At 40.5% G+C, this 25608-nt stretch overlaps 1 protein-coding gene and 1 long non-coding RNA gene across 3 annotated transcripts in view; one reads left to right on the top strand and one right to left on the bottom strand.

Moving 5' to 3' along the window:
- Positions 1 to 25608, top strand: part of DOK6 (docking protein 6) — a 171580-nt gene that overhangs the window by 141403 nt on the left and 4569 nt on the right. Inside the window, exon 8 of one of the 2 annotated variants that reach the window (XM_035125322.3) lies at positions 12220 to 12608. The exons of the other annotated variant lie outside the window; for it this stretch is intronic. Coding sequence (XP_034981213.1) covers positions 12220 to 12311 — 92 coding nt within the window. The 3' untranslated portion in view covers positions 12312 to 12608. Of the gene's footprint in view, positions 1 to 12219; positions 12609 to 25608 lie in introns of those variants that run through there. 2 annotated transcript variants of the gene reach the window in all.
- On the bottom strand, positions 1224 to 24529 carry LOC148684807 (uncharacterized). The gene is made up of 5 exons (XR_015951428.1): positions 24392 to 24529; positions 4723 to 4781; positions 4116 to 4170; positions 3889 to 3950; positions 1224 to 1323 (listed from the first exon to the last, which is right to left on the bottom strand). It is a non-coding gene; the product is annotated as an uncharacterized LOC148684807 (long non-coding RNA).

The raw sequence follows: 25608 nt of genomic DNA, 5'->3' as shown, positions 1-25608 counted from the left end.
TGCCAACGCCAGATATTTTATTATCCATTACATCAATCATGTAATTGCAACTTTTTTTCCTGCACAAGCAATTGTTCAAATGCAGCCCAAACATTTGTATAAGTACAATACATAGGCATGTATACATTTTATTTAATGGATAAATCTGTTAACTTGCCTTTTCTAGACAGGTTTAGGAGTTTTCCTGCAAACATTGAATGCATCATAGAGGTGCACTTGAATAATAATTAACCAGCTTGCATGCCATTTTCTTAAATGAGTGTAGTAATAAGCAGAAATAATCTTTCTTCATAGCTAGCTGTTCCACTCACTTGTTAGAGCCCTTCAATTTCCCACTTTGTGTTTAAAATCTGGTTGACTTTCTATGGCAGTACAATCATTTAGAATGCCAAAGTGGGTTGGGGTAAGGGAAACTGCTACCCATATCTTGCTCTGGCCCCTATTTTCTTAATAAATGACTCTAAAATTTAATGTTTTAAATGGGAAAAATAAAACAGAATGTGGATTTCTTTGGAGAAATAAATAAAAAGGACTTCATAGCCATTTGGATGAAGTAGTATAAACTTGATATCCAAGCCAAATTTCCTTCGTGCTATTTGTATTGATTAGAGTACAGCTTAAATCCTTTACTCTGATATTTATCAATAGAAATGTTTAAGGCTGGACCTAAAGTATTAATTTCATTAAAGTTTTTTTATGCAAACAGTGCCACCAGGCAATTTAGTTGCTTCATTTTTACTTAAGTGCTAATGCTATGACGTTCTGCCAATATCTGTTCAGCTGGCTTAGCTCTAGCTGAGACAGGATGAGGAAGTTATACTGGTGTATCTCTGGTTAAGCCAGGATTGGGGGACGTATATCAGTACCACCTTGGTGAGCTGGGAATCTGCTGGCTGAGCTAGAGATCCACCACATCCTTACTTGTTCATCCCTGTGGATCTATGTTTAGGATCGCACCCTTAGTGTTTAATTTCTGCTCTTCAAGCTGTTAGTTGCATTACTAAGACCTTTTATTATATTTTTGTAATTATTTCAGAAATTGATCATTTTGAAATCTTAATATTCTGACTGCTACCAATGCATATAAGTGTAAATATAAGTTTCACTGTTGAAGAAAATAAAATATAGAGGATGTTAATGATTTCACCCAAGTGCAAAATACAAAGCAGAATGAATACTCGCTGCAAAATCATGACTTGGTTTTTATTTTTATTTTTAAAAAAGCATTCCATTACAAAACATTAAAAATCTTGCCTGAGTCATTCTGTTCAGTCCTTGTGTAGGCTAATCCTGTGGGCATTTCCTTTGCGCATCTGTAGTTCTCTGCAAATTAAAGTGTGTTAACAGAATTGCAGGGGCATTCATCATTTTGGCATATCCACTGTGTGTTCATATTCACAGAAACTGCTAAGTTTATTCCTTCATCCTACTGTGACTCTGAAATAATATAAAATGTTCCAGTATGGGTGCTTTTGGGCAATATGATACACCATGGTTCATTGTGATGGGCACGTGTTTTCTTTTCCCCACCCCACTTCTCCTTGGAAGGAAGGCTTCAGATACTTCTGTTTCTATTCTTAAGGGAGCACAGTGTGCCGTTTCATTTGAACCGTTAATTGTAACTATGATTTCTTTGAAACAAGCTAACAAACTCGTCCCTCCAGATGTTTTGGGACTACAACTCCCATCACCTCTAGCTAACAGGACCAGTGGTCAGGGATGATGGGATTTGTAGCCCCAAAACATCTGGAGGGCAGAGTTTGCCTATGCGTGACTTAAGTCATGAAACTGGTTTGTCTTGACAAATCATAGTGAAAGTTTAGTGTATACACCTTTCATAATGGGCTATGCTGAGTGAGTTCCAGCTGCTCAACCAATTTATTTATTTATTTATTTATTTGGGGGGGGGTCTCCTCAGGTTTCTCTAGCCACTTAGTGAACAAGAGGATTGTGGACTTAGTGGTCCAGCAGATTTTGTTTTTAGGTTTTTACAAGCATTTCATGGTATCTTGTCATAATATCATCACTAGACAGCACATCAAAATGTGTTGTATCAAGTCTTCCTTTGCTTCACATGGTTCTGGCAATGCTATTCCACATATTCCATAGGACAGTAAGATACAGAAATGCAGAGTGAGACGTTACAGGTTATATTATATACTTTTCAGCAACAGTAACAAAAAAAGGATTCCTTAGATTCAACCTCCCACTCCACACACTCACACTGCTATCAGCAACCCTGCCTTGCATGGCTGCACCAGTCAGGAGATGGTTTAGCAACTGGGCCTAATGACATTGTACGACAGTTGTGTGACCAGCTTCAGATCAGAGGCAGAATTAGGGCAGTGTAACTGGTTCCACTGCAGTGGGGGCACCAGGTCTAGCGGGCACTGCAGGGCATCAGAACTATGACATAGTCAATTGAGCAGAAAGGAGGGCGAGAGACAGGGGTGCCAAATTTTGGGCTCGCAAAGGGTGCTGCTGAGATTTGAAACTAGAGTCCAGCCCTGTTCAGATCCAATAGATCCCAGGCCAGCTAGACCCTCCCTCTCCCCAGAATGCCCTGTTTAAGGCCTTCCATAGTTGCTGCCAGTGGGATCTCACTTGTGGCACTCCCCCACACCCACACATTTGGCAGGTGGAAGGGGGTGGGAATGATGCACTAATGGCTTAGCCTGAATTGCTGGGAGGAGGATATCTATGTCCAATCCAACTCCCCCCCCCCAAAAAAAAACCCCCACAAAAGGGGGGTTGGATTGCTCTGCACGTTCAGTAGAAAGGAAACAGAATAAACTGGTCATCCTCTCCATCTCCATCCCACTTCTAGAGCAAGAGAGACATATATTCTCTGAATGGAGGAATAGAACATCATCATTAAAGTCTTGTTTATCATATGTTAAGTACGGTAACCTGGAAACCAGCATCAGTACAAAAGGCACACACATGGATAGGCCCAGTATTTTGGCTTAAGGCTGATTTAGGGAAACATAATTAATTAACAAATTATAAGCATACTAGTGGTTTTCAGCCCGTTTAATAACGGGCGCTAGAACATCCTGGGGTTCGGAGAAGCGCTTGTGCAGCGCTTCTCCGAACCCTGGGACCTGTCCTTGCTGTCGGCGGCAGGGGGACAGGAACGGAGGAGGAGAAAGCGCTGCTTTCTCCTCCTCCGTTCCTCTCCCGCAGCCGCCGACAGGAAGCAGACATCCCAGGGTTAGGAGAAGCGCTTGCGCAGCGCTTCTCCGAACCCTGGGACCCGTCCTTGCTGTCGGCGGCAGGGGGACAGGAACGGAGGAGGAGAAAGCGCTTTCTCCTCCTTCCTTCCTCTCCCCCAGCCGCCGACAGGAAGGACGCGCGCACTCTTCCCCCCCCCCTGCCTCCTCCAACTGCCACTCCTCTCACGGGCCAGGGAGGGTTGTGAGGAGGCTTTCGCCGGCCTCCACCCTCGCTTCCCTGACGTGCCCTGCAGTGAGGCGGTGTCCAGCGGGAGCGGCGGTTGGAGGAGGCAGAGGGGGGAGAGTGCGCGCGCGCAGTCTCTGCTGTCCAATCCCTGTATCCCTAGCGCACATGCGCAGTGACCCAGGGACACACGGGACAGCTTGGACGCAGGGACAACTTGGACATTATTATATAGGATAAAATTAAGACCTAGGCGCATAGGCGAGGTAGCATATTTGTCAAGTATAGTTGTACTTATTTCTCAGGTTTGGTGACACAAAGTCTTGTGAAGCAGAGCATCTATTCAAGTTTGAGCTAAGATATGAATGACACATTTAAGCAAAATTGAATTTTTATGTGTGCATTGCAAGCTATACTGTTGAGGACATTATTTAAAGATGAATTGTTATAAAATAGTGAGGTTATTCTACCATATCTTCATTGGATTACCTTTTATCAAATCTTGTTTAACTCTGTTCATGTTTTATTGGTTTGCTTGGCTGGTTCCTTTCCTAAGAGAAAAATACTTCATTTAATTCTTAACAACATTGTGCATTTCCCCTACTCCATATAAATTTAATTTACAAAGGTACTTGTTTCTGTTTTATGCTAAGGTACATTTTCAAGTATAATATCAACAGATGGTACCTGCTATTAGAGGTAAAATAGAAACCCACCAAGTATGACTCTAGTTGACCATGTTTTGCTGCTTTTCCATATTCTCATAGAAGCCTGTTGAAAATGAAACATTTTTATTTCTGATCCCATGAGCAAAAGCTGAAGCTCAATGGCAGAGTGATTGCTTTGCATGCAAGCAAAGCAATCTCCCGAAAGCAAAGCAAAGCAATCTCCCGAAACGTCTGAGAATGTTCCCTGTCTGAAATTCTGGTGAGCCACTGCTAGTCAGATCTTGCCCATTGGCTACCATTTTTTCTTCCTCTTCAACAATGCTTCTGGGGGCAATGTTACAGGATCATACAGGCTTTAGTAGACCTTTTCCACTGCTGATGCCCAATATATAATTAACCAGCACCTAAGCAGTTTTTGCAAGGCTTATATTTGGAGAGAGACTTGGTGCGTCATCCCTCAGTCAGCCTTTGATGTCCCAGATGGTTTGCCCTAGATGAAATGATCTGTGTCAGGTTAGGAAATGGAAATCTATCATCAGTCTTGTCAACTGTCTCATTATTCTCCACTCATCAGAGGAGTATTTTGTTTTGAGAAATATCACTGTAAGGCATGCTGTTCAGTATGCATTTCTTTTTCATCTCTCTTTTTTCATACCATAACAGAAGTGCTTTGTTTTCCTGTGTTCCACTTTCCAATGTATATTGCAAAACATCCTTTAAAAAAAACTGTATTGGTTTTTTTAAGCAAACCTGAATCAGTTCTCTTAATTATCAAATGATGATCCACTCATTAAATTCATAAATACTTAATACATTACTCAAATGGCCATTGCTAGGAAATGGATAACCTGAGGATAGTCATGTTTTGTTTTTGTACTACCACAGTCATGCAAATAAAAGACTGCTCCAAAAATAAATAAATAATAATAATACATTTTTTGCACTGCTATGGTCTTTCCAACTGGTAGCGTAAATGGCATGTTCATTGGCCCCAACATGAACAAATTAAATCAACTGACTTGCAGCATGTACACATGGGCAGGGGCGTAGGAAAGGGGGGCCGGCGGGGGCCGGCCACCCCAGGTGCCATCATGGAGGGGGGTGACAAATTATCAAGGAACAATTACTCCCCTACTAGGGCAGTTCATAAAAAACTTGTTTTTGAAAATGCCTTCTCCAAAGGTCTTCTCTTACTGTACTAGGGGGAAAAGACTAGATTGCTGCTGTGCAGTCTTCCTGTGATGAGACTAGATTGCTGCTGTGCAGTCCCGTTTTTGAAATAAATGTTTTCCTTTTCATATAATACAGAGCATGGTGAAATCACAATAAATAAAACCTCTCCTTCAGTAGTTTCAAGCACTACTACAGGTTCCACATAATATCTGTACTGCATTGTTTACTGTGACAGCACCTTTGTATGTTTTAAAGTAGGATTGTTAATTTTTCTTGATTTCACTGATGTGGTGTTTTGTTTGTTTTGGTAAACCACTTTGCAGGGTTTTTTTAAGTAAGTTTTATTAAATAAATAAACAATAAATATAAATAAAATAACACAAGCCAAAACACAATCCATCCTGTAGATTTAAGTATCTGTCCATAGTCGCTGTCTATAGTCGCCTACTTGTTATCAGAGGCCCAGAATCCACATTCCTTTGTAAGAAAATATGAAATAACGTAAAACCATTTTTGCAGGCAACAAAAAAAAAATCAATGGGGGGGGGTTGACAATAAATTTTTCGCACCGGGTACCACCTGACATTCCTATGCCCCTGCACGTGGGTCCAGATCCAAAGAGAGATTGCTGTGCCAGAGCCTTGGTTCGAACATACCTGAGCTGGAGACATATTATGAACATCATAAAATTGATGCAGACCATGCAGATAACATTAGTTGTGAACTCCTGCACTTGATTCTCCCTTCTCAAATAAAAGGAGGATATTACTGCTCAAACTACTGGTCATCTATAAGAAAGGTTTTCAGCACACTGGGATGTGTTTGCCTTATATGGCTATATTTGCTTCTAGTGAAAGGCTAATAAATAACAGATTTAGAAAATTACACAATAGATGCTGAGTAGAAAGTCTTATTGAGACTATCAGGAAAACTCTGCGGAAATGGTTGACTGTTCATGGTCCCTTTCCCAATATCATCACCCAGCATGAAATTGCCTCAAGCATTTATTTGCTACAGTCTGGGTAATACCCCCAGAGTTGGCACATGCTGTTGCATTAAAAGTCAGTAATATAATATTCAGATTTGTAGGCAGCACTGGGAGCTCCTAAGTTTACTGATGCATATAGTCAGTTGGAAATGAAAATTAGAACTCTTGTCCAGCTAGTAGAAATGTTCACTTTCTCTCCCAAACACATGTATGCACCCCGTTCCGGTAGAAGAGATAGGTGGCCAGTTGTAACAACCATCTATCTACAAACAGTGTATTAATAGTAAAAAACAACAATAATCTCATCAAGTGGTACTTCCTCATAAGGCACCTATTGAAAGCAAACAAACAAAATGTACATTTAGTAGATGCCAAAAATATTTCCAGTTGTGTGGTGTTTCAGGGCTTCCCAACAAGCCCCAGTGTTGGAAATCACTAGGAATTTCACTTGGCTAGTTACCAAGTTCAGAGTTCCCTTAGTCCAGGGGCGTAGCCAGGATAAAAATTAGGGGGACAAGGGGCGGGAGGGGAGGGGCCACAGTGGGAATGTGGGCGGGGCTACATTGCCTGCGCCTCCCCGGTCTTCCGCAACAGCGGGGCCCTGTTGCTGCTGGAAGGAGCGGAGGGACTCGAAGGCCTTCATCAGCTTCTCCATGGTGGCCATGCCCCCCCTCGCCCTCACAGAGGTGCGCGTGTGGAAAAGCCAACTCCGATTCTTGCTGCTGGCCGGCCGGCCAAACTCCCTCGCCCGCCCTCGGGGGACTCAGCCCCGCAAGAGCCATCGCGGCCAGCCGCTCAGAGCGCCAGAGAACGGGCTAGAGGGAGACAGCGCGCTCAGTCCGCCACCAACGCGCCGGCGCTATCTTGAAAGCCTCCCATTATTCCCGGCGGAAGCGCGGAACCTCCTCGCTCGGCGGTCCCGGCACAAGCGCGGCCAGCTTCCCGTTCCCCAGGCGAGCCTCCCTGGATGGACTGCCTACTCCACCAATCGGAGCAGGGGTGGGGGTGGGGAAAGGGATCACTGCACCCCCTTCCTGCTCAAGCGGCGCTGCCAGCGACCCACACGGTCGAAGAGGGCGTTTCGCGAGTCTGAGGGGAGGAAATCGTGGAGGGCTAATCGCAAAAGGGAAGCAAGACCGAAGGCCCTCCCCCTCCCCACTTCTAACTGGGCTGCGCTGAGACCCCGCCCCCTTTCTGTCCAGCAGCCTCGCAAACGCGTCGTAGTTGCTTCGAAGGCCGTTCCAGCTCGCCCGATGGCAGACGTTCCTCTCTCATGGGCTCAGCACTCTGTCTGGATCCCCATATAATTTCCGCAAGAGTCCTGGACGGCGTTGGCCCCACTCCTGCTTAGCGCTCCTCCGCTTACGCTCCCCGCGCGCCTCTAGAGTGTCGCGCCTGGAGCGGGAGCCTGGGGCTGCCGCGCCTGCGCCCCTCAGCCTTTTGCTTCTAGGGGGGGGCAATTGCCCCCTCCTGCCCCCCTGCCTACGCCCATGCCTTAGTCTTTCTTCCTCACAAGAATAAAGTATTGATAACATGGAGAGTTACAGGGAATAATAAGACCTTCTCTGTGTGGTTAACATTGTATTCACAGCTAACATGAAAGGTGAGACATGTTATTCCTATAATCCACCCAGACTGGAGGACATTCATATATTTATGGAAAACAATAGTTATTTAGTAAAAAGAAAAAAAGCAAATCTTGTTTCTAATATCCTAAACCCAAAATTCTATCATCATTGACTTAACTATATAGCAACTTGCCTAAACACAGCCTTTTGCCTACCGTATGTATTTTACATCTTGAATTTCACTTTTCTCACTGTGAGAAATAAAATATTGGAGGGGATTGGGCCCCCTCCAAAGTTGATGGGTATCGCCATTCAAATGTTGTGTGTACACCACACCATGTGATCAATTGTGTGGGGTGGGGCTTACCTCCCCCCTCCACTTTTTTATTCAAGTTAGCACCCCATAAAGGTCCACTCTCACAGAATGCTATTTGTATATAGGATGCTAGGGCTCAGGCTCTCATTCCCATGTTTGGATTCTGCTAATAAATAAATACCACATTTAACACATACATTGTGATTAGGAGCAGAAAATGGCTGAAATAACTCCCAAGCCATTGGACTTCAGTGACAGAGACATTGGATATATGGACTAATGTTTGTGCAAAGGCATTGTATCTGTAATACTGGTCCGCATGGGCGGCCTGCTATATGCATGAGTCATAAGCTTTGTACACATTAGACGTATCGGATCATAGTTAAAATAGTTTCATGCTTGTTTCTAGTTTCCACCTTGTAGATCTTTTTCTTTTAAACAGTTCTCTGTGTTATTTTATTTCATGCGCCTCTCCCACCATCCTGAAAATATTAAAATTGAAATGAGGTGATATAACAGGCCCCAGAGTACAGTGGTACCTCGGTTTAGGAACACAATTGGTTCCGGAAGTCTGTTCATAAACTGAAGCGTTCATAAACTGATGCGAACTTTCCCATTGAAAATAATGGAAAGTGAATTAATCCGTTCCAGACGGTCCGCGGAGTAAGCGTTCATAAACTGAAGCAAACTTTCCCATTGAAAGTAATGGAAAGTGGATTAATCCATTCCAGACGGGTCCGCGGAGTACTTAAACTGAAGTGTTCATAAACTGAAGCATGGGTGTAATTGGTTCCGGAAGTCTGTTCATAAACTGAAGCATTCATAAACTGAAGCAAACTTTCCCATTGAAAGTAATGGAAAATGAATTAATCCGTTCCAGATGGGTCCGCGACGTTCATAAACCGAAAATTCATAAACCGAGGTTCCACTGTATTGTAAAATTATAGCCAGTCATCAAGATTTTTGAGGCTTCAGTCATAAATGTAAGGGGGGGGTGCCTGTTGTGCTGGCTTTACAATGCAAGTTGATTATAGCTCTCAAAGGTGTGAAGTAACAAACTGCTTAGGAAAAGGGTAGCCAAATTTTGCCCAAGTGATGACCGTGCTGGCAATTTATGAGGAGCCTTAGAGAGAGATTGTAAATGTCTTCAGATGGAGCCAGTAAGAGACAATCTGTGTAGCTCAAGAGAGTGCACTGGGTATTGGCCAGAGTGATCTCCATTGGTTTCAAATGGACCAAAAAGCATGCATCAGCCACAAAACAGGACTCTATGGATTCCATTTTCTATTGTTACATATCATGTGTGCCAGCAATCCGTTAAATAACATAAAATAATAAAATCAAATGCTTTGTCTCCCCTGAAATCTGTAGAAACCAGCGCTAGACTTGGGGATAAACAATCCCTATTGCCGGCAGCAATCTTTAGTATGTGTAATATTTTTAAAAATAAGAATGCAGAATAAAACAAACACTTTCTTGCTACATTGCTTTTATAAATATTGCATCTTTTGCCACTTTTAAGGGGATTCAAGTAAACAGAAGCACATATTATTTAATAAGAAGAGAATAATTATAATAATAATTTATTATTTATACCCCGCCCATCTGGCTGGGTTTCCCCAGCCACTCTGGGCGGCTTCCAACAGAAAAATAAAACACAGTAATCTATTAAACATTAAAAGCCTCCCTGAACAGGGCTGCCTTCAGATGTCTTCTAAAAGTCTGGTGGTTGTTTTCCTCTTTGACATCTGTTGGGAGGGCGTTCCACAGGGCAGGTGCCACCACCGAGAAGGCCCTCTGCCTAGTTCCCTGCAACTTGGCTTCTCGCAACGAGGGAACCGCCAGAAGGCCCTCGGTGCTGGACCTCAGTTTCCGGGCAGAATGATGGACGGATGCAAGGTTGATAGAACACAAAAGTATTTGGTCCATTGTTCCTCTGGGGTGACCAATGACTGCTTCTGACTTTGTCTTACCTTAGATTAATTAGCTAGTCATAGAAATCAGGCATTTTCTGCTGAAAACTTTCTATCATAAATCCTGTATGAATTCAGTGCTCCCAGGTCCTGGGGACAGGAGGTACTGTGTATTGCAGACTGATATGGGGGTGGAATGGACTTCAAAAGCAACAGTAGCTATTTGGAAGAAATGAAAGCACACAATTGGAGGAGAGGACGGTGCTCACTTACTGATTCAAAATAATCTTATATTTTGCAGACAGATCTTATAGTGGAAGTGTGTGTGTCCATATGTGTTACTTCTTGCTTATGCATTTAGACTTAGACTTGTGATGCCCAAAGGGCTTGGACTGGATGAGAACATTTTAAAGCAATGGTAATAACTGGATAGGTTATTCATTCGAAGTTAGGTTGATTACAGGTTTGCATAATGCTTTGCATTGATCAAATGTTTTCATTTCAGATTTGCTGTTCTTTCGTCATCTCCACAGACAATTAGAAAGAATCTTTAATGTTGCAATAGCTTTGCCAACCAAATAAGAAAATAAAATTACTTTCAAATAACAAATCAGCATTTAAAAGCTGCAATCCTCTATGATCTAGTAAATACCATTAAATGCAGTGAAACTTACACCTGAATAACTGTGGCTTTGACTCCATGGCAGTTAACTCTCTTCTCAAACTAGCATGAAGTTTTCTACCTAAAACTGTGGCATGCAGTCGGATGACTCACCCTAGGGTTGGACAGTATAGCTATTTTTCACTGTCTGGTAGATAAGTACAGTTCAGTGGATAGAAGGCCTGAATGGAAGGTCGGGTCATATTTTTGAAACCATCTGAAGCAGGAACAAAAGCAAAAGAAACTTCGGCAAATAAGCCCAAATAAAAAAACAATTTCACTTTGGTATCAGTTTTATCTGGAAAAGTATATATCCAGTGGCATCTTACCAAATCATAGTCAGTCATGACTAACTTTAGTCCATTGATTTTAATAGGTCTACTCTGATGGGCAGAGCAATCCCAAAATTATGTCAGCATAAGTTAACATTACCGCAAACTCCATTCAGAAGTGGAGGTACTGCCAGATGAGACAGCCTGCTGCCTGTGAGAGGGAAAGTAAACCTTTAAAATAGAAATATATAAAAAAATAAAAAATTGTCCCGTGGCACCTTAGAGACCAACTAAGTTTGTTCTTGGTATAAGCTTTCGTTGTGCATGCGCGAAGAAGTATCTGAAGAAGTATGCATGCACACGAAAGCTTATACCAAGAACAAACTTAGTTGGTCTCTAAGGTGCCACTGGACAATTTCTTAATTTTTTAAAAAAAATATTTCGACTGCATCAGACCAACACGGCTACCTACCTGAAACTTTAAAATAGCATTAAAAAATTCCTTCCAGTAGCATCTTAGAGACCAACTAAGTTTGCCATTGGTATGAGCTTTCGTGTGCATGCACACTTCTTCAGATACCAATAGAGTTAAAATAGAGTTTGACTTACACCAGCCTTTTAGCCAACATTAGTTCTATTCAGTAATTGGGTCACATGACTGAGCTGAAATATGTATAGGTCTCTCCTTGCCCCTTTTCACCACCCCTCACACCCCAGGAATGCCCCTTTCGGGGCATTTATACCGGCACAATTTTTGCCAGCTTAAATTTCACTGGTTGAGCCCTAACTGAACCAGCATAGCCTCAGCTCATTTCAGCCAGGACAGCCCAAGTTCCACCTATTTGAAACTCAATAATCCTGGTGGATTTGAGGTTTGGTTTCCGCTGTAACTATCGTACTTTACAGGTTTGAATAATCTAATTTCATTTACCTATAGATGTTTATGTTACAGTGTGATGGGCCAAAATGGCCGACAGAGCCCAAATGCCCTCTGGTGGTCAAAAGCTTCATACGCAAACTGAAATTCTTAGGGGTGGGTGACAGCCATTTTTTGCTTCTGTTTCTCGTTTTTCCAATTCTCAGTTAAATTCACCCTATTTCCACATCTGTTTGTGTTCCTTTTTCCTAATATACACATGTTTCTACATAAGGTGAAGATTTTGAAAGATCACTGTGTTATAGTTTGATTTGGTTTAGAAAGTACAAATTAGGCAACTGCACATTAAAATGTGAAATGAATTAATTTCTCCCTTATCCTCAGGCAAACCTTACCATGATTCACGGACAAGCGTGAGAGAACACCACTCCCTCTGCATTATTTTGCCTGGCCTGAACAGTGAAAAATATATTTAATACTTTTCTTCTTAACGTTAAGTCATGATCCAGAAAATTTAAGCATTTTTTTTTTAGTTCCATGGATTTCAGTGAGTGAGCAACAGCACAGTCCTTTGCATGTCTACGCATGATTTCGAATGGGCTTACTCCAGGGTTAGCTGGCATAGAATTGTATTTTTCTTCTTGTATACATTAGATAAGAGAAGATATAGCATAGACTTCCCACTTAAAAAGTAACCTACCAGAATGCACTTTGGTTTTACATACCTTCCTAGTTTCAGTAACCAGGTAATAATAAATGGCTCCAGGAACTGTATTATGGTTGTGCCATGCATCCTTTGTTCTACAGGTGATAATAAATAAATAAATAAATAAATAAATAAATAAATAAATAATCACTCTTGAAGAACATCCATGATTGTTCCACATTTTTGGTTCTTAAGCTAATTCTTGTTTAAAGAGTGAGTTTATTTATTTTGCACCATTAATGTACAGTATATGGCACTTTACAGTGTTTCATAAATGAAAAAACAAAACAAAAAAAGCCAGTGCTCTGTCCCCAAGGAGTTTAAATTTTCGACGTTGGGGAGAAAGGCAAGAAAAACTACCTATGATAGCAATGAAGGTTGCATGAATTTAGACTTTGCTACAGAATGTGCAACAGGATTTGCTCGCATTTTAGCTGATTTGTATCAGAGAACACAGAAAACAAAATGTCATACCAATTGTATCAGCCACGGGCAGTGTAAAGAAAGCTTTGTGAATATCTGGCTGGAATCTCAATTAATGAATTAGGCAGAGCTTGCTTAAACTGCGTCTTTCCTCTGCTGTCATGCTTCTTTGTATCAGTGGTTTGAGTGTACTTAGAGGTGAGTCAAGTATGACTCAACAGAGAGTGCTTTGAAAAGTGAGTTTTTGATTACTAGCAAGCACAGTGTGTGTCTGTCTTGGGATGCATTTTTCTATCAGCTCATGCTGTACCTTTTAAAGGCTAGCTTTCATTTGTGCTCAAAGAAACACCAGAAATGCAGAGTTAAATAGCTGCCAAACAGAGAGGATGTCCTTTGTGAAGGAAGATGGATGGCTCCAAATGACTGCCACCTAAAGCTTAATTAATCCTATGATATGGTACCACATACAGGAAGTGATCGTTTGTAGCAGATCATGAAATTAGACCATTAGGTTGAATCCAAAGTTGTTCACAAGTGGGTCCCATCAATCACGTTGCTGTAAATGCAGTAACTTCCACTTTTACTACATAAGTTTGATCCTTCAATAACACTAAAATTGTCAAAGAACTTTGCCTAGAGTAAAACCAAGTTGAGTTTGATGATACAGGTAACACAGTGTTTTCGGTAGGAATTTCCAGAATATATGTGATTCTTAAAGGTGGCGGCGGCTAAACATTATTTATTTGTAGAAAGGAGGATGCCATGTCCTGATGGGGATTTGGTAAAGCAATTGCCACAGAATCTCCACCACCACCCCACATAAGACACTGGTCTGGAAGTATGCCTCACTGTACTTGATGGGATTTACTTCTGAATAAACATGCAGAGGATTGAGCTGTGATATTTTAATATATATTTTCAGTTTTACAATTTTTAAATACATTCAAGGTGGTACAAGCTAGTCTAAGTAGCACATTACAAAGAAAGCATCAAATCGGTCATTATTGACCAATGTATTTCATTACCACCATCAGATCTCCAGGTCTGAGGAAACCCTGAGCAAAATGTCCTCTGGTGGGCCTGTCCCCCTGTTGGTGAATTTACCTGGTTGCAGTGGCCGTGTTCCACCAGGCAACTTGAATCTAGCTGCTCTTTAAATTTCCCATAATGTTCACCAGAGCAGTGGTAGGTTGGGGGCATTGTGAGAATGCAAAAGGGAAATTAGATCAATGGTTTGATGCCCAAAGGCACATCCTTCCATTGTCTACCAAGATGGGCAGATGCCAACAATACGGTGGTGCTCATCTTTCAGTGGGGTGGGTAGGACTTGGTTCTTATTAATTTATTATTGGTGGAGCATTTTATGTATCGTGTATTGTCAATGTTTTAAATTGCCTTCATTTGCTGTATCTTATTTTTTGTCAAGTCACTTTGAGACATTCTAGTGTAAAAGGTGACCAAAATGAAATAATAATAAAGTAATGGCTTTCTCAGTGGCCTCACCAGTATTGCGAAACAACTTGTCTCAGGAGGTTTGGATAGCCTCGTCTCCGATTGCCTTCCAACACCTTATGAACACTTTTTTGGCAAGCTTTTAATTTGCTACACTGAAGTGATTTCATAGAATCACAGAGTTGGAGGAGACCACAAGGGTCATCCAGTCCAACCCCCTGCCAAGCAGGAAACATCATAAGTAGTCTGCATCTTAGCTATCATGCTGTCTCTTATTGCCTATTTTTTATTACTATATTTTTATTTTGTTGCTGTGTTGCAGTAATCACTGTGATTTTAATTATTGCAAGCCTCCTTGAGTAATTCATATCTATTAGAAAGGTAAAGTATCAATCTCATAAATAAATTAAGTACTGTAAGTCCTGGACTTTAAGAGGGTACTCTGGTCTGGCACCTGAGACTCCACTAATGAGAATAACTGATTAATGACTCATGATACTAATCTGTAAATATTAGAATTCAAAGTAACAATAATGTTGCCACATTTGTAGGGAAATAGGACAAATGGGAATTACTTAAGCAGTAAAAGCAAGAATAAAGCAATGCAGGCCCAGAAAGAGAAAGTTTACCATTTTATTACATATAATATCTGTCACATCTTAGCTTTATGTTCATATATTATCTCTTCATTATCTAAAAGTTAGTATATGCTCTATAAACCAGGCTCTCCTCTTCAGTCTCTTTTTTAAAGTCTCTGTGTGACGAGTCATTTGAGGAAGCACCACCACCAGGAAAATTGCGTCTCTTTTCGGCCTAGGTTGGACTTGTCAGCACCAAGCAATATAAACAAGGAAAAGCTCTAGGCAAAAATAGCTTGGCCTCAGACCCATGTCTTAAAAGTGTCCAGATTAGGCTACTGTAATGTGTTATACTTGGGGCTGCATTTGAAGACAGTATGAAAGTACAATTGGTCCGAAATGTAGCTGCAAGGCTGTAAACTGGGACTGGGTGTTACGATCTCACATTTTGCCTGTGCTTTGTCAACTCCACTGGCTTCCATCTCGTCATCAGACTCAATTCAAAGTGCTCATTTTCACATTTAACACCCTTCATGACTGGGAGCAAAAATATTGAAGGACTCATTGTCTTGCCATGTACTTTCCTCAACACAGACACTTTTGGGTGCCCCATCACCTACCAAAGAAAAAGCTTACTTAGTGGTGGCACCTGCACTGCAGGATGCTGTCTCCAATGAGCCTTGCCTAGCACAGACCTTGATATCATTTTGGTACCATCATGTTTCGTGCTGGAAGTAAGGCTCCCGGACAATTATTCAGTTCTGATAGCCAAATACTCTTCATTACTACTTATGACAACAGTAGGGATAGAAGACATTGAGAAGCAATTCCACCACATGACCAAAAGTAAGTGAGAAAGGGGCATAAAGCGGTGTAAACCAAAGTGGTGCAGTAGTGAGATTGCATTGCTAATGGACATGACTTATTGGGTGGCATGGAAAAGCAAAGGATGGTTGGGATGGGATAGGAACAGAGCAAATGGGAGATGACATACAACACTGAAAGCCTTTCAGCAACAATGGAATCATTTATGTTGTGGATCCCTCTGCACCCGAGACACTGTAGTGGTTTGTTCTACAGCAGGCATTGGTGACAATCTTGTCGTATGAATGACTCTTGACCACAGGAATAGTTGATGTAAGGTCACAGCTGATGATAGACAGTGCCAGAAACCAATTGTGGGTGGACCTGCAGCAGTGCAGGGTTACACTTTTTTTTCTTTTTCAAAGGGCTACTCCATCCCAACTCTGCCTCTTGCATTGAAGAAAACAAAGAGAAGAGATAGCCTATAGAGCTGGGGGCTGGTGAGAGACACATGACTGGCCTCAAGATTCATTCAGGTTCTCCACCTTGGTTTTAAAGGGAGTGCAGGAGAGTCATGGTTCACATCTGATGTGACCGAAGGAACACTGTTTTAAGTCACTGTTCACACCACGTATATAGGATCAGGCTGTGTCTAATTGACTGAGCGGCATATTTTATTTTGTACTGAAAGAGCATTTGCAGATAACCTTTATGAAACCACACCAGCTTCAAACCTCACTGTGCTTAAAAATACACTTGCATTTGAATGTTATGCTAAGTAGTAATTGGATTTTAGCATGAAGAAGTGCTTTGTTAACAGTCAGCTTATCTTCATATAATTATATACCTAAATACATTACTTTAGTTGAAATAAAGGTAATTACACAAATTGATTCATAATCGTGAGTGGATGCATGATAAATATTAATTTCTGAGAATTATTGCAAGCTGCTGTAATAGCAAAAATCAAAACATGTCATTGTATCCTTTCTCCCTGGTCTTTCAAAATACATATTCCGGTTGTCAGTGGGCAGACAAAAGCATTAAACAGATGGGCCATCTTTTTTACTTGTGACTGCTGTGGAAGAGCCAAAGACAACATATTGGAAAGAAGCAGGTGGCAAAGGAAAATGTAGACAGATTCTTAGGAAATTTATACTCAGGACCTGGAAGTTTCCTTATTGAAAACCATGAGGTTAGATTAGCTTATCAGACTGTAGATTTAAAAAATAAATCTAAGTAATAGACTAAGACAAAAACAGGCACCCAGAAAAAAGCCCAGATATAATGTAAAACTATTTAATTAGCAACGTTCTCCCTCAGGGTAACAACCTGAGAATGTATAGTTGCATTATATTTTCAGACTATTAGAAACAGTCATCTGAAACCCACTGCAGGTTTGCTTTCTCAAATGTCCCTTGAGGGGACATCTGTGATACTATGGTTTTGGACAACAACAAAAAGGTGCCCGATTTAACTACTTATATTACAAAGCTTTTAGATTCTGACCGTCCAAATTCACATCATATATTCTCATTTATGTTTATATCTTAGTGCATGATTCCAAATGAAAGTTTCTGCTGACAGGCCTATGCAGTTGTTGTTGTTGGGTGTTTTTCTGGCGTAGCTGGCCATTTTAGCAATTGTTTTGTGTTGCTTTTAAAGGTTTTATTTTGCTGTACATTGTCTTGATGTTTTGCAAGAGAGAAGTATATAAATACTTCTATAAGTAAATAAGTTTATTTCTTGATAACGGTAAGAATTCTAGTTACAGGTAGGTAGTCGTGTTGGTCTGAGTCGAAACAAAATAAAAAAATTCCTTCAGTAGCATCTTAAAGACCAACTAAGTTTTTATTTTGGTATGAGCTTTTGTGTGCATGCACACTTCTTCAGATACACTGAAACAGAAGAATTCTGTAATTCTGTGTGTGCCTGAATTGCCGTTTCATTGTTTCAATCTGACACAATTTGCTGTTTAAACTAACAGCTTGGGTCTCGTTGCCAATGGCTCCCCCCCCCCCCGGAAACCACTTACTTCCAAGTCCTGCATATCCACTGAGTTTCCAGCACCACCATTATAGCTAAGTACAGTATACACAAATTGGTCCCCATATGCAAATTGCTGCCACATAGAAGGAAGCAAATACTTGTCTGCTATTCCAGAGGGCAGGACTACATCAAATAGACTTAAATTACAAGAGGATAGGTTTTGGCTGAACGTTAGGAGAAACATCTTAATAGTAATAGCCGATCAACAATGGAACCATTTAACTAGAAAGCTGGTAGGCTCTCCCTTTATGGATATTTTTGTCATTACGTGTCACATGATCCCAACTGGGGTGACTGTTGCTGTCTAATGAAGAGGAGCAAGATGTAGGAAGTGCCACAGACAAGGAGCAGCCCAAGAGGGAGGAGGAGGGTGCCATATTTTACTTAGCCTGTCATTCCACACAATATGATTTGGCTCAAGACATACTAGAAAAGAAAATTGCCCTACAAAAGAACAGTTGCAGAGTAAATGACTACAGTACACAGAAGGCAGAGTAGAACCCCCAGTAATGCATAATAGTCCTGGGGCTATGCTGGCTCTCTAGGGTAAGAAAAATAAAAATCTGTAGCTAGAAACTGTAAAAACAACAGCCACTAAATGGTAGAAGGTTGGAAGTGGGATGGTTTTCATCATGCCAAATCAATGTCCTGAGTAATCAAGGTGGTTTAGTCATTATTGGACTGAGTTCCATTATAATAATTTCTCGGTATTGTTTCAGTAGAAATCTTTATGCATTATCATTAATGGCATTGCTATCCCACACTTCAGCTGTTTCAGCCACAGCCTGACGCATCCAGCTGAGTACACCACTTAGCTTTGTTCTCCAATTGATTTGGCTTTAACTAAAAGTGAAATATGGTTATTATAGTGGAATTACTTTTAGACAGTCTTATTTTCCAAGAAGACAAACTGTAAATGCAACTGTTGCTCATTGTGATTTTGGTGGATTATTGGTTATGTCTCCTTTGTTACATAACTGACCAACCTTATGCTCTGTAGTTTTTGTTTGCTTTTAATCTTGGACCAATACTGGCATCCATAAAGTATACTGGGTATATTTGCTGTTGTATCTAGTTATTTATAGCAAAGGATGAATCACCATCTTCTTCTTTTTTACTATTTCCTAACATACTAAAACCATATTTGAAAACCAACTTTTCTTTGAATAGGAAACTATTCCAAATCTGAATAACAATGCTTGTTTCTAATAATAATAATAATAATAATAATAATAATAATAATAATAATAATATCCCTCCCGTCTAGCTGGGTTTCCCCAGCCACTCTGGGTGACTTCCAGCAAAATATAAAAAATAATAAAATGTCAAACATTAAAAGCTTCCCGATGCACTTCTGTTTAGAAAGTTGCTTCCATTCATAATAGTAAGCTATCCTGTTTATATCAGCAGCCATAACTCTCTGGGTCTTTTTTTTAAACATAGGTGCATGAAACCTGAAGACATACAAGAGAATTAACCTAGCAAAATTTCAGACAGGCAGATCTAAGGGAGTTTCTGTTTTACAGCAACAACAATCAAAACTTTGTAAAATGGCAACGCAAACAAAACCTAAGAAAACTAGGCCCAAAATTATTTTCCCATAGAAGTTATTTGCTATCCTGCATTTTAGAAACAGAGGAATTGAGTTTACTGTTGAAAAATATAAAGCCTTCATCTCTTTAAGGCAAGGGTGCGAAATATACCCAATTTAGGATTTGGCTGCACAACCCTACTCTTCAGATTCCCAGTTGAATGCATCACAATAAATATATAAAGAACAGGATATCCCTGCAGATGGCAACATTAAATTGGAAATTAGGCACATTGGTAATTCACGTCTGTTATTTAGATTGTGAAGCCGGAATGGGGAGTTAAGAACCTGCTGTAACGTTGGCTTGCCTTCATCCTCTGTCTGCTTAACTGTTCAGATCTATAACAGGTTACTAAACTACTTTGTTTGTTTTAGAATTCCTAACACTACTTGCTAAAGACTTTTATGACTAGAAGAAAAACCACTTCAGGGACTCTCCAAACCCTGAAGTCCTAAAAAAACAAAAACACACATACAAAAAAAAAACTTTTAATCTGAAAAGGGAGAAGTGTCTGGGGAGAAGTAGGAGACATTTTTAATTGGTTCTAGTATATTAATGCTGATGCATATCTGCACCAGCCAGTTCTGAGCCATTTATTCACACACCACAAACATAACCATGTTTTCCAGGAAACACACCAAAAGTTTCTGTTTTGTGCTAATGAAATCAATAGGTTTTTTTTAAATTATTACACTATACTTTTGAATGGTTTTAAAGTAAAGGTACAGGTACCACTGACCATTAGATCCAGTCGCGGACGACTCTGGGCTTGTGGCGCTCATCTCGCTTTACTGGCCAAGGGAGCCGGTGTACAGCTTCCAGGTCATGTGGCCAGCATGACTAAGCCACTTCTGGCGAACCAGAGCAGCACACGGAAACGCCGTTTACCTTCCCGCCGGAGCGGCAGGAATAATCTACGGTACTTGCACTTTGACATGCTTTCGAACTGCTAGGTTGGCAGGAGCTGGGACCGAGCAACGGGAGCTCACCCTGTCGCGGGGATTTGAACCGCCGACCTTCTGATCAGCAAGCCCTGGGCTCAGTGGTTTAACCCACAGCGGCACCCGTGCTTTAAAGTAGAACTGTTTTAAATAAACAAACAAATGATATTATTTTAATAAAGTCCCATTGAAGTCAGTAGGAATTTCAGGTCAAGCATGTCTAAGATTGCAACTACAGTGGTACCTCGGTTTATGAACACAATTGGTTCTGGAAGTCTGTTCATAAACTGAAGCGTTCATAAACTGAAGCAAACTTTCCCATTGAAAGTAATGGAAAGTGGATTAATCCGTTCCAGACGGGTCCGCAGAGTACTCAACCTGAAGCGTACTTAACCCGAAGCATGGGTGTAATTGGTTCCAGAAGTCTGTTCATAAACTGAGGCGTTCATAAACTGAAGCAAACTTTCCCATTGAAAGTAATGGAAAGTGAATTAATCCGTTCCAGATCGTAAACCGAAAATTCATAAACGGAGGTGTTCATAATCCGAGGTTCCACTGTATACTTCTCCAGGAGTAGCTTGTGCAATCGAACCCTTGCAGCATTTCTTATAATGCAGATGATGAACACCACATAGCCCATCACCAACTACTGTATATATTCTGTTGTCACTTTGTTCTGTCTGCATCAGGGTTACAAATGAAGCTCATTTGGCAGCTGGGCAGGACAGGAAAGAACTTATGTCACATCCTTCTGAAAAAGCAGCCCTCTTCTCTCCCAAGTCATAAGATCCAATAATCAGGGGATAGATAGTAGACAAACCATTTCTTCACAACAGCTGACGCCAGCGCATGCATACACATACACACACACTATGGTAGATGTGAGAAAGAAGGAAGCTAAGTTGGTGTTTAAATATGCAAATGCCCATATATCTGTTCATGAGCTAGATCAGTCCCTTTTCCCTCTCTGTTTGAAGTAGAGAGATTGCCCTCTCCAAATCCAAGAGGCTAAGAGCAGCAACACGTTTCTTGGTTGGGCTGAGAAGGGAGGAGAGGGGCAGCCAAAACACTACCTTCCATCCTAAGTCCCCACTTGAACTTGCAGGAATAGACCACTAAAGCTTCCTCAGGTCTTCACAGTGTAATAAATAATTTCCAGCAGAGAAATATTTCGCAGATCACATTAGTATGTTAATATTACTTCCATCTTGCAATTTTATTGCCAACCAACGAGGGAATCCAATAGGATAGATAAGTATTTATATAGAACAGTTGATAAGGGTACATCTGATTAATTACAATGGCATGGTTGGAGACAAGAAGGGAAAGTAATATGAACTATCAGAACTGTAAATCAAAAATCCATCACTGCTGGTAAAAGGTGCCTATTGGAATGCAAGGTACTAGAGGTAATTTTCAAGGATATAAAAGAAAATTATCTTGTAAATCTGCTTAGATGTGAAATCAGCAATACATTGATTCATATAATGTTTTCTTGGTGTATTGCTATTGCTTGGGTTGTGCCTGGGCACAACAATCACTTTCTGTTGGTTGGTTTGCGTTTTTTCCATTACTTTTATATCTTCCTTCACATCTCAGGTCATTCGAGGTCATTCCAATATAAACATTTTCCCCAATTTTTTTATATTTTATCTTATTTGTTCATGCCCATAAACTTAAGTCCCTAGGCACTCTCACAAAGGGTGAATCATTATATTCCTACCAGAGCGTTCAATAACTGTCTTCCTCTTTTGCCTTTTCATGCTCATTTTACACCACAGCCACATTTTGTACTTCAGACTATAATGCCAAACAGCTGTTTTTAATGAAAATGAAAGTCTTCTGCATTTCCTTACTGCTGAATCTTACCACTAGCCATAAACAACCACATTTAATCAAATATAGTCACAATGCAGGCAGGCACAAATGGATCAGTACTGAAAATGAAGAGGATCATCAGCAAAATATAAAGCAATTAACAGCTTAGGCTATTAAGCAAGGCATCACATTTTCATGAGCCTTAGACTAGAAAATAAATGCCAGAAAGCACCAGATAACACATGCATGTATATCACATGATGATTCAATTATCAGCTGAATGGATGAACTTAACTTTAATAAATTGTATACTGTTGATATGAAAGGTTTCTCACTGATATTTGATCCATAATGACCCACACACATACGCAAGCCGCCACTTAATGCTTCAAAGGAGGTTATAGGATGTTGATCAGATTTCAGATCTTGCTTAAGTATGCTATAGCTGTGGTCCAAAAAACATTTGGATCAGAATCTGGCTACATGGCAAACTTTTATTTCATGTGCTCTTATTCTGAGTATGTTGTTCTGAAAACTTTCTCATATATATATATATATATATATATATATATATATATATATATATATATATATATATGAAAGGTTTTTTTATGTCCTTAATAGCAGCAGCAATAATAATGATTGATTTTCTGGAAATAAGTGTTTTCATTCGTCCCAGTGGAAATTAACTGTGGGCATATGACTCCCCCCCCCCATCCCCTTGTGTCACATTTCTCCACAAAATGACTACAAAAAATAGAATTTGATGCACCTCTGAAACACACTTTCTCCAAAGTGTAGCAATGCTATTTCTATGCCTTTCCGCAAATATATAGGAATTTGCAGTAATAATGGAAATTTTCTTAAAGATTTTTATGAACTTTTCTGATCAGAAGGGATCACTTTCACAATCTGGAGAGATCTAAGTGATTGTATGAGCAGTAGCATCTGCTCTCATCTTATTCTTCAAATATCCATTAATGTTCTTCTTTTAGCTCCTTAATAGCATCTAATCCAAATTCCCCATTGACTCTGCAGTTGCTACAGATCTTTCTTTCTTAGTACAAATTAACAAGCTATGAAAGGAAAAAAACAAACACTACCAGCTCTTCAGATAAAAATGACCTTATGGTGCTTTGGTCATAACCCCCTGGCTTTTATAACTTGCAAGAAACCAACTTAAAGAGAAAGAGAAAGAAAAGATGGCAGCCAATACATTACTCAGTGGAGCACCCCCCACCCCCCAAAAAACCCTATTAAAGAGCCGTCTAGATGATACAAGTAGGTTGATAAACTGACAACCACTGAAATATATCTGTGTTCTGTTACATTACAACAGTAATACCGTATTATAAAAAAGCTGCTAATTTGCAGGTTATTTACAGTATGTAGGATCAGGGCCGACCCAAGTCATTTTGGCACCTGAGACAAACCACAGAATTAAGTTCCCTTCCTCCAGTTTAGTGATATGGAGGTGAAAGCATGGAAGAAATTTAGCTTCATCTGCAAAAGTACAAAACCAGACTTCCAAACACAATCCCAATACAAAGCACACAAAAATCAAGCTGTAGTGTTTTGTGCCCTCTGGAACTTTCAAGAGGTTACCAGCTTTTAGCATGCCAGTTTTGATACCAAGCATCATTGTATTGCCCCCCCCCACACACACAGCCTGCCCAATGCACATACAGGTCACACACACAGGTGTCAGGTTCAATTCCCAGCTTCCCTGTAAAGCTCACCTGGTCACCTTGAGCAAATTAAAACCTCTCAACCTAACCTACTTTACAGGCTTGTACAACACCTTAAACAGATAAGTGGACTGAAATAAAATTTGGTTGTAAGCTGTGTTGAGTCCCTGTCAAAGGAAAAGGTGGGATATAAATCAACAACAATGTAAACTGTGAGAATGATCAGGCACATAGCAGAAAGTCCTATTCAGTGAGACTCTGAATAGACATGCAGAGACTTGCAGTGTAAGGCTCAACAACAAACACCCCAAGTGTTCTCTAAACTTGCTGGCAACTGAACCATTGCAATTAAACAACTTAAAGTGGATTGGTTACATTTTCCTTTGAAATTCCTTTGAAATTAGGAGTGATAAATACAAAGTGCTTTGTAGGTCAGCTTCAACATTTCCTTTATTTGGTGGCAGGCACTTTATTTTCAATAAAAATGTCCCAGACTCTGGCCTACCTTGCAGCAAGTCAGTACTGTAAAGTCTCCAGCCCAGAGTCAATCCATGTGTCCAAAGTCCAAACTGAAGCAGGGTCCTGTAGCAGCCAAGTCAAGGTCCATCAGCTTGGGTAGTTAAACACACCCAACACCTCAGCTCTGCTACCCTTTTATACTTTGCATGGTGATTGCAGCATCTGGGTTTGACAAGGCATGTGACCCTCACCTGTTCCAAGCCTACTCCAGCTGAGAAATCACACCCCTCCACTCAGAGCTAGGAAGCCCCACCTGGCCAGCTAGGGATCTGGGCTGTGGGCCCTTGCCTGTCTCAGCCTCCTGCAGTGTCCCTTCCATTATTACATTTACTCTTGTCATTTTGATTAGTTGGCTGTTTGTTATATAAATTCCTGTAGGGACTGAGTGTTATCAAAGTGTACATAAAAACGGGAGCAACTGGAACCAAGTTTGGAGCCCTGGTGACCTACCAGCCCAAAGTCAGCCCCACAGTGAAACAATGAAAAGGAACATTTGTCTCCCAGCTGCTGGCTACAGAAGTGCTGTTCTCAATTGGAACAAAAATCCTGTTTCTAAATACTGATAAATTATTGACAAGACCTAAACTATCTGTCTCACAAACTCATGAATCAAGCATGCATTACACACACCCCTTTATATGAAAACAGTTGTATGCATTATTTATAAATGGCTTGGCTGCTAGAAGCGGAAATTTTACACTGGGAATGAACTCGAAATCACTGTAAGTTGTCTACTAACAGGTTGTGTTATAGTAAATTTAGCCAGTTCTATTTTTCTAGAAAAAGAGGTGCTGGAACTCACCATGAATGTCTCCCTTGTTCTCTTATAATGGCAATGGCGCCCACCCAGTTCTGGATTTACGTATAAGCTAAACAAGCTATAGCTTAGGACCCCACTGTCTTGGGGGCCCCAAAAATTTTAAAGGGGAAAAAACTGGATGAACATTTCCAAAATAAAAGATAAAAAAATAAAACCAACATACAGCAACAGTGTTTTGTGAAGGCTCCTATGATGTATTTCAGTTCAAAAATTACTTTGATAAAATACATATTTTGTTATGTGCAAATGGCTTTAGATACCTATTAGGTCCATAAATTACCACATAGCATATATTCAACACAAAAACAGTGACAACTTGTTGTTGACCAAGGACAACTGGACATATAAAGGGCTCCATTACCTTCAGTAGCTTAGGGCCTCAT

The sequence above is a fragment of the Zootoca vivipara genome, chromosome 8 (assembly GCF_965207765.1).
Source record: "Zootoca vivipara chromosome 8, rZooViv2.hap1.1, whole genome shotgun sequence".
In the NCBI taxonomy this organism is placed as follows: Eukaryota; Metazoa; Chordata; class Lepidosauria; order Squamata; family Lacertidae; genus Zootoca; species Zootoca vivipara.
This window is presented reverse-complemented; position numbering and strand designations above follow the sequence as displayed.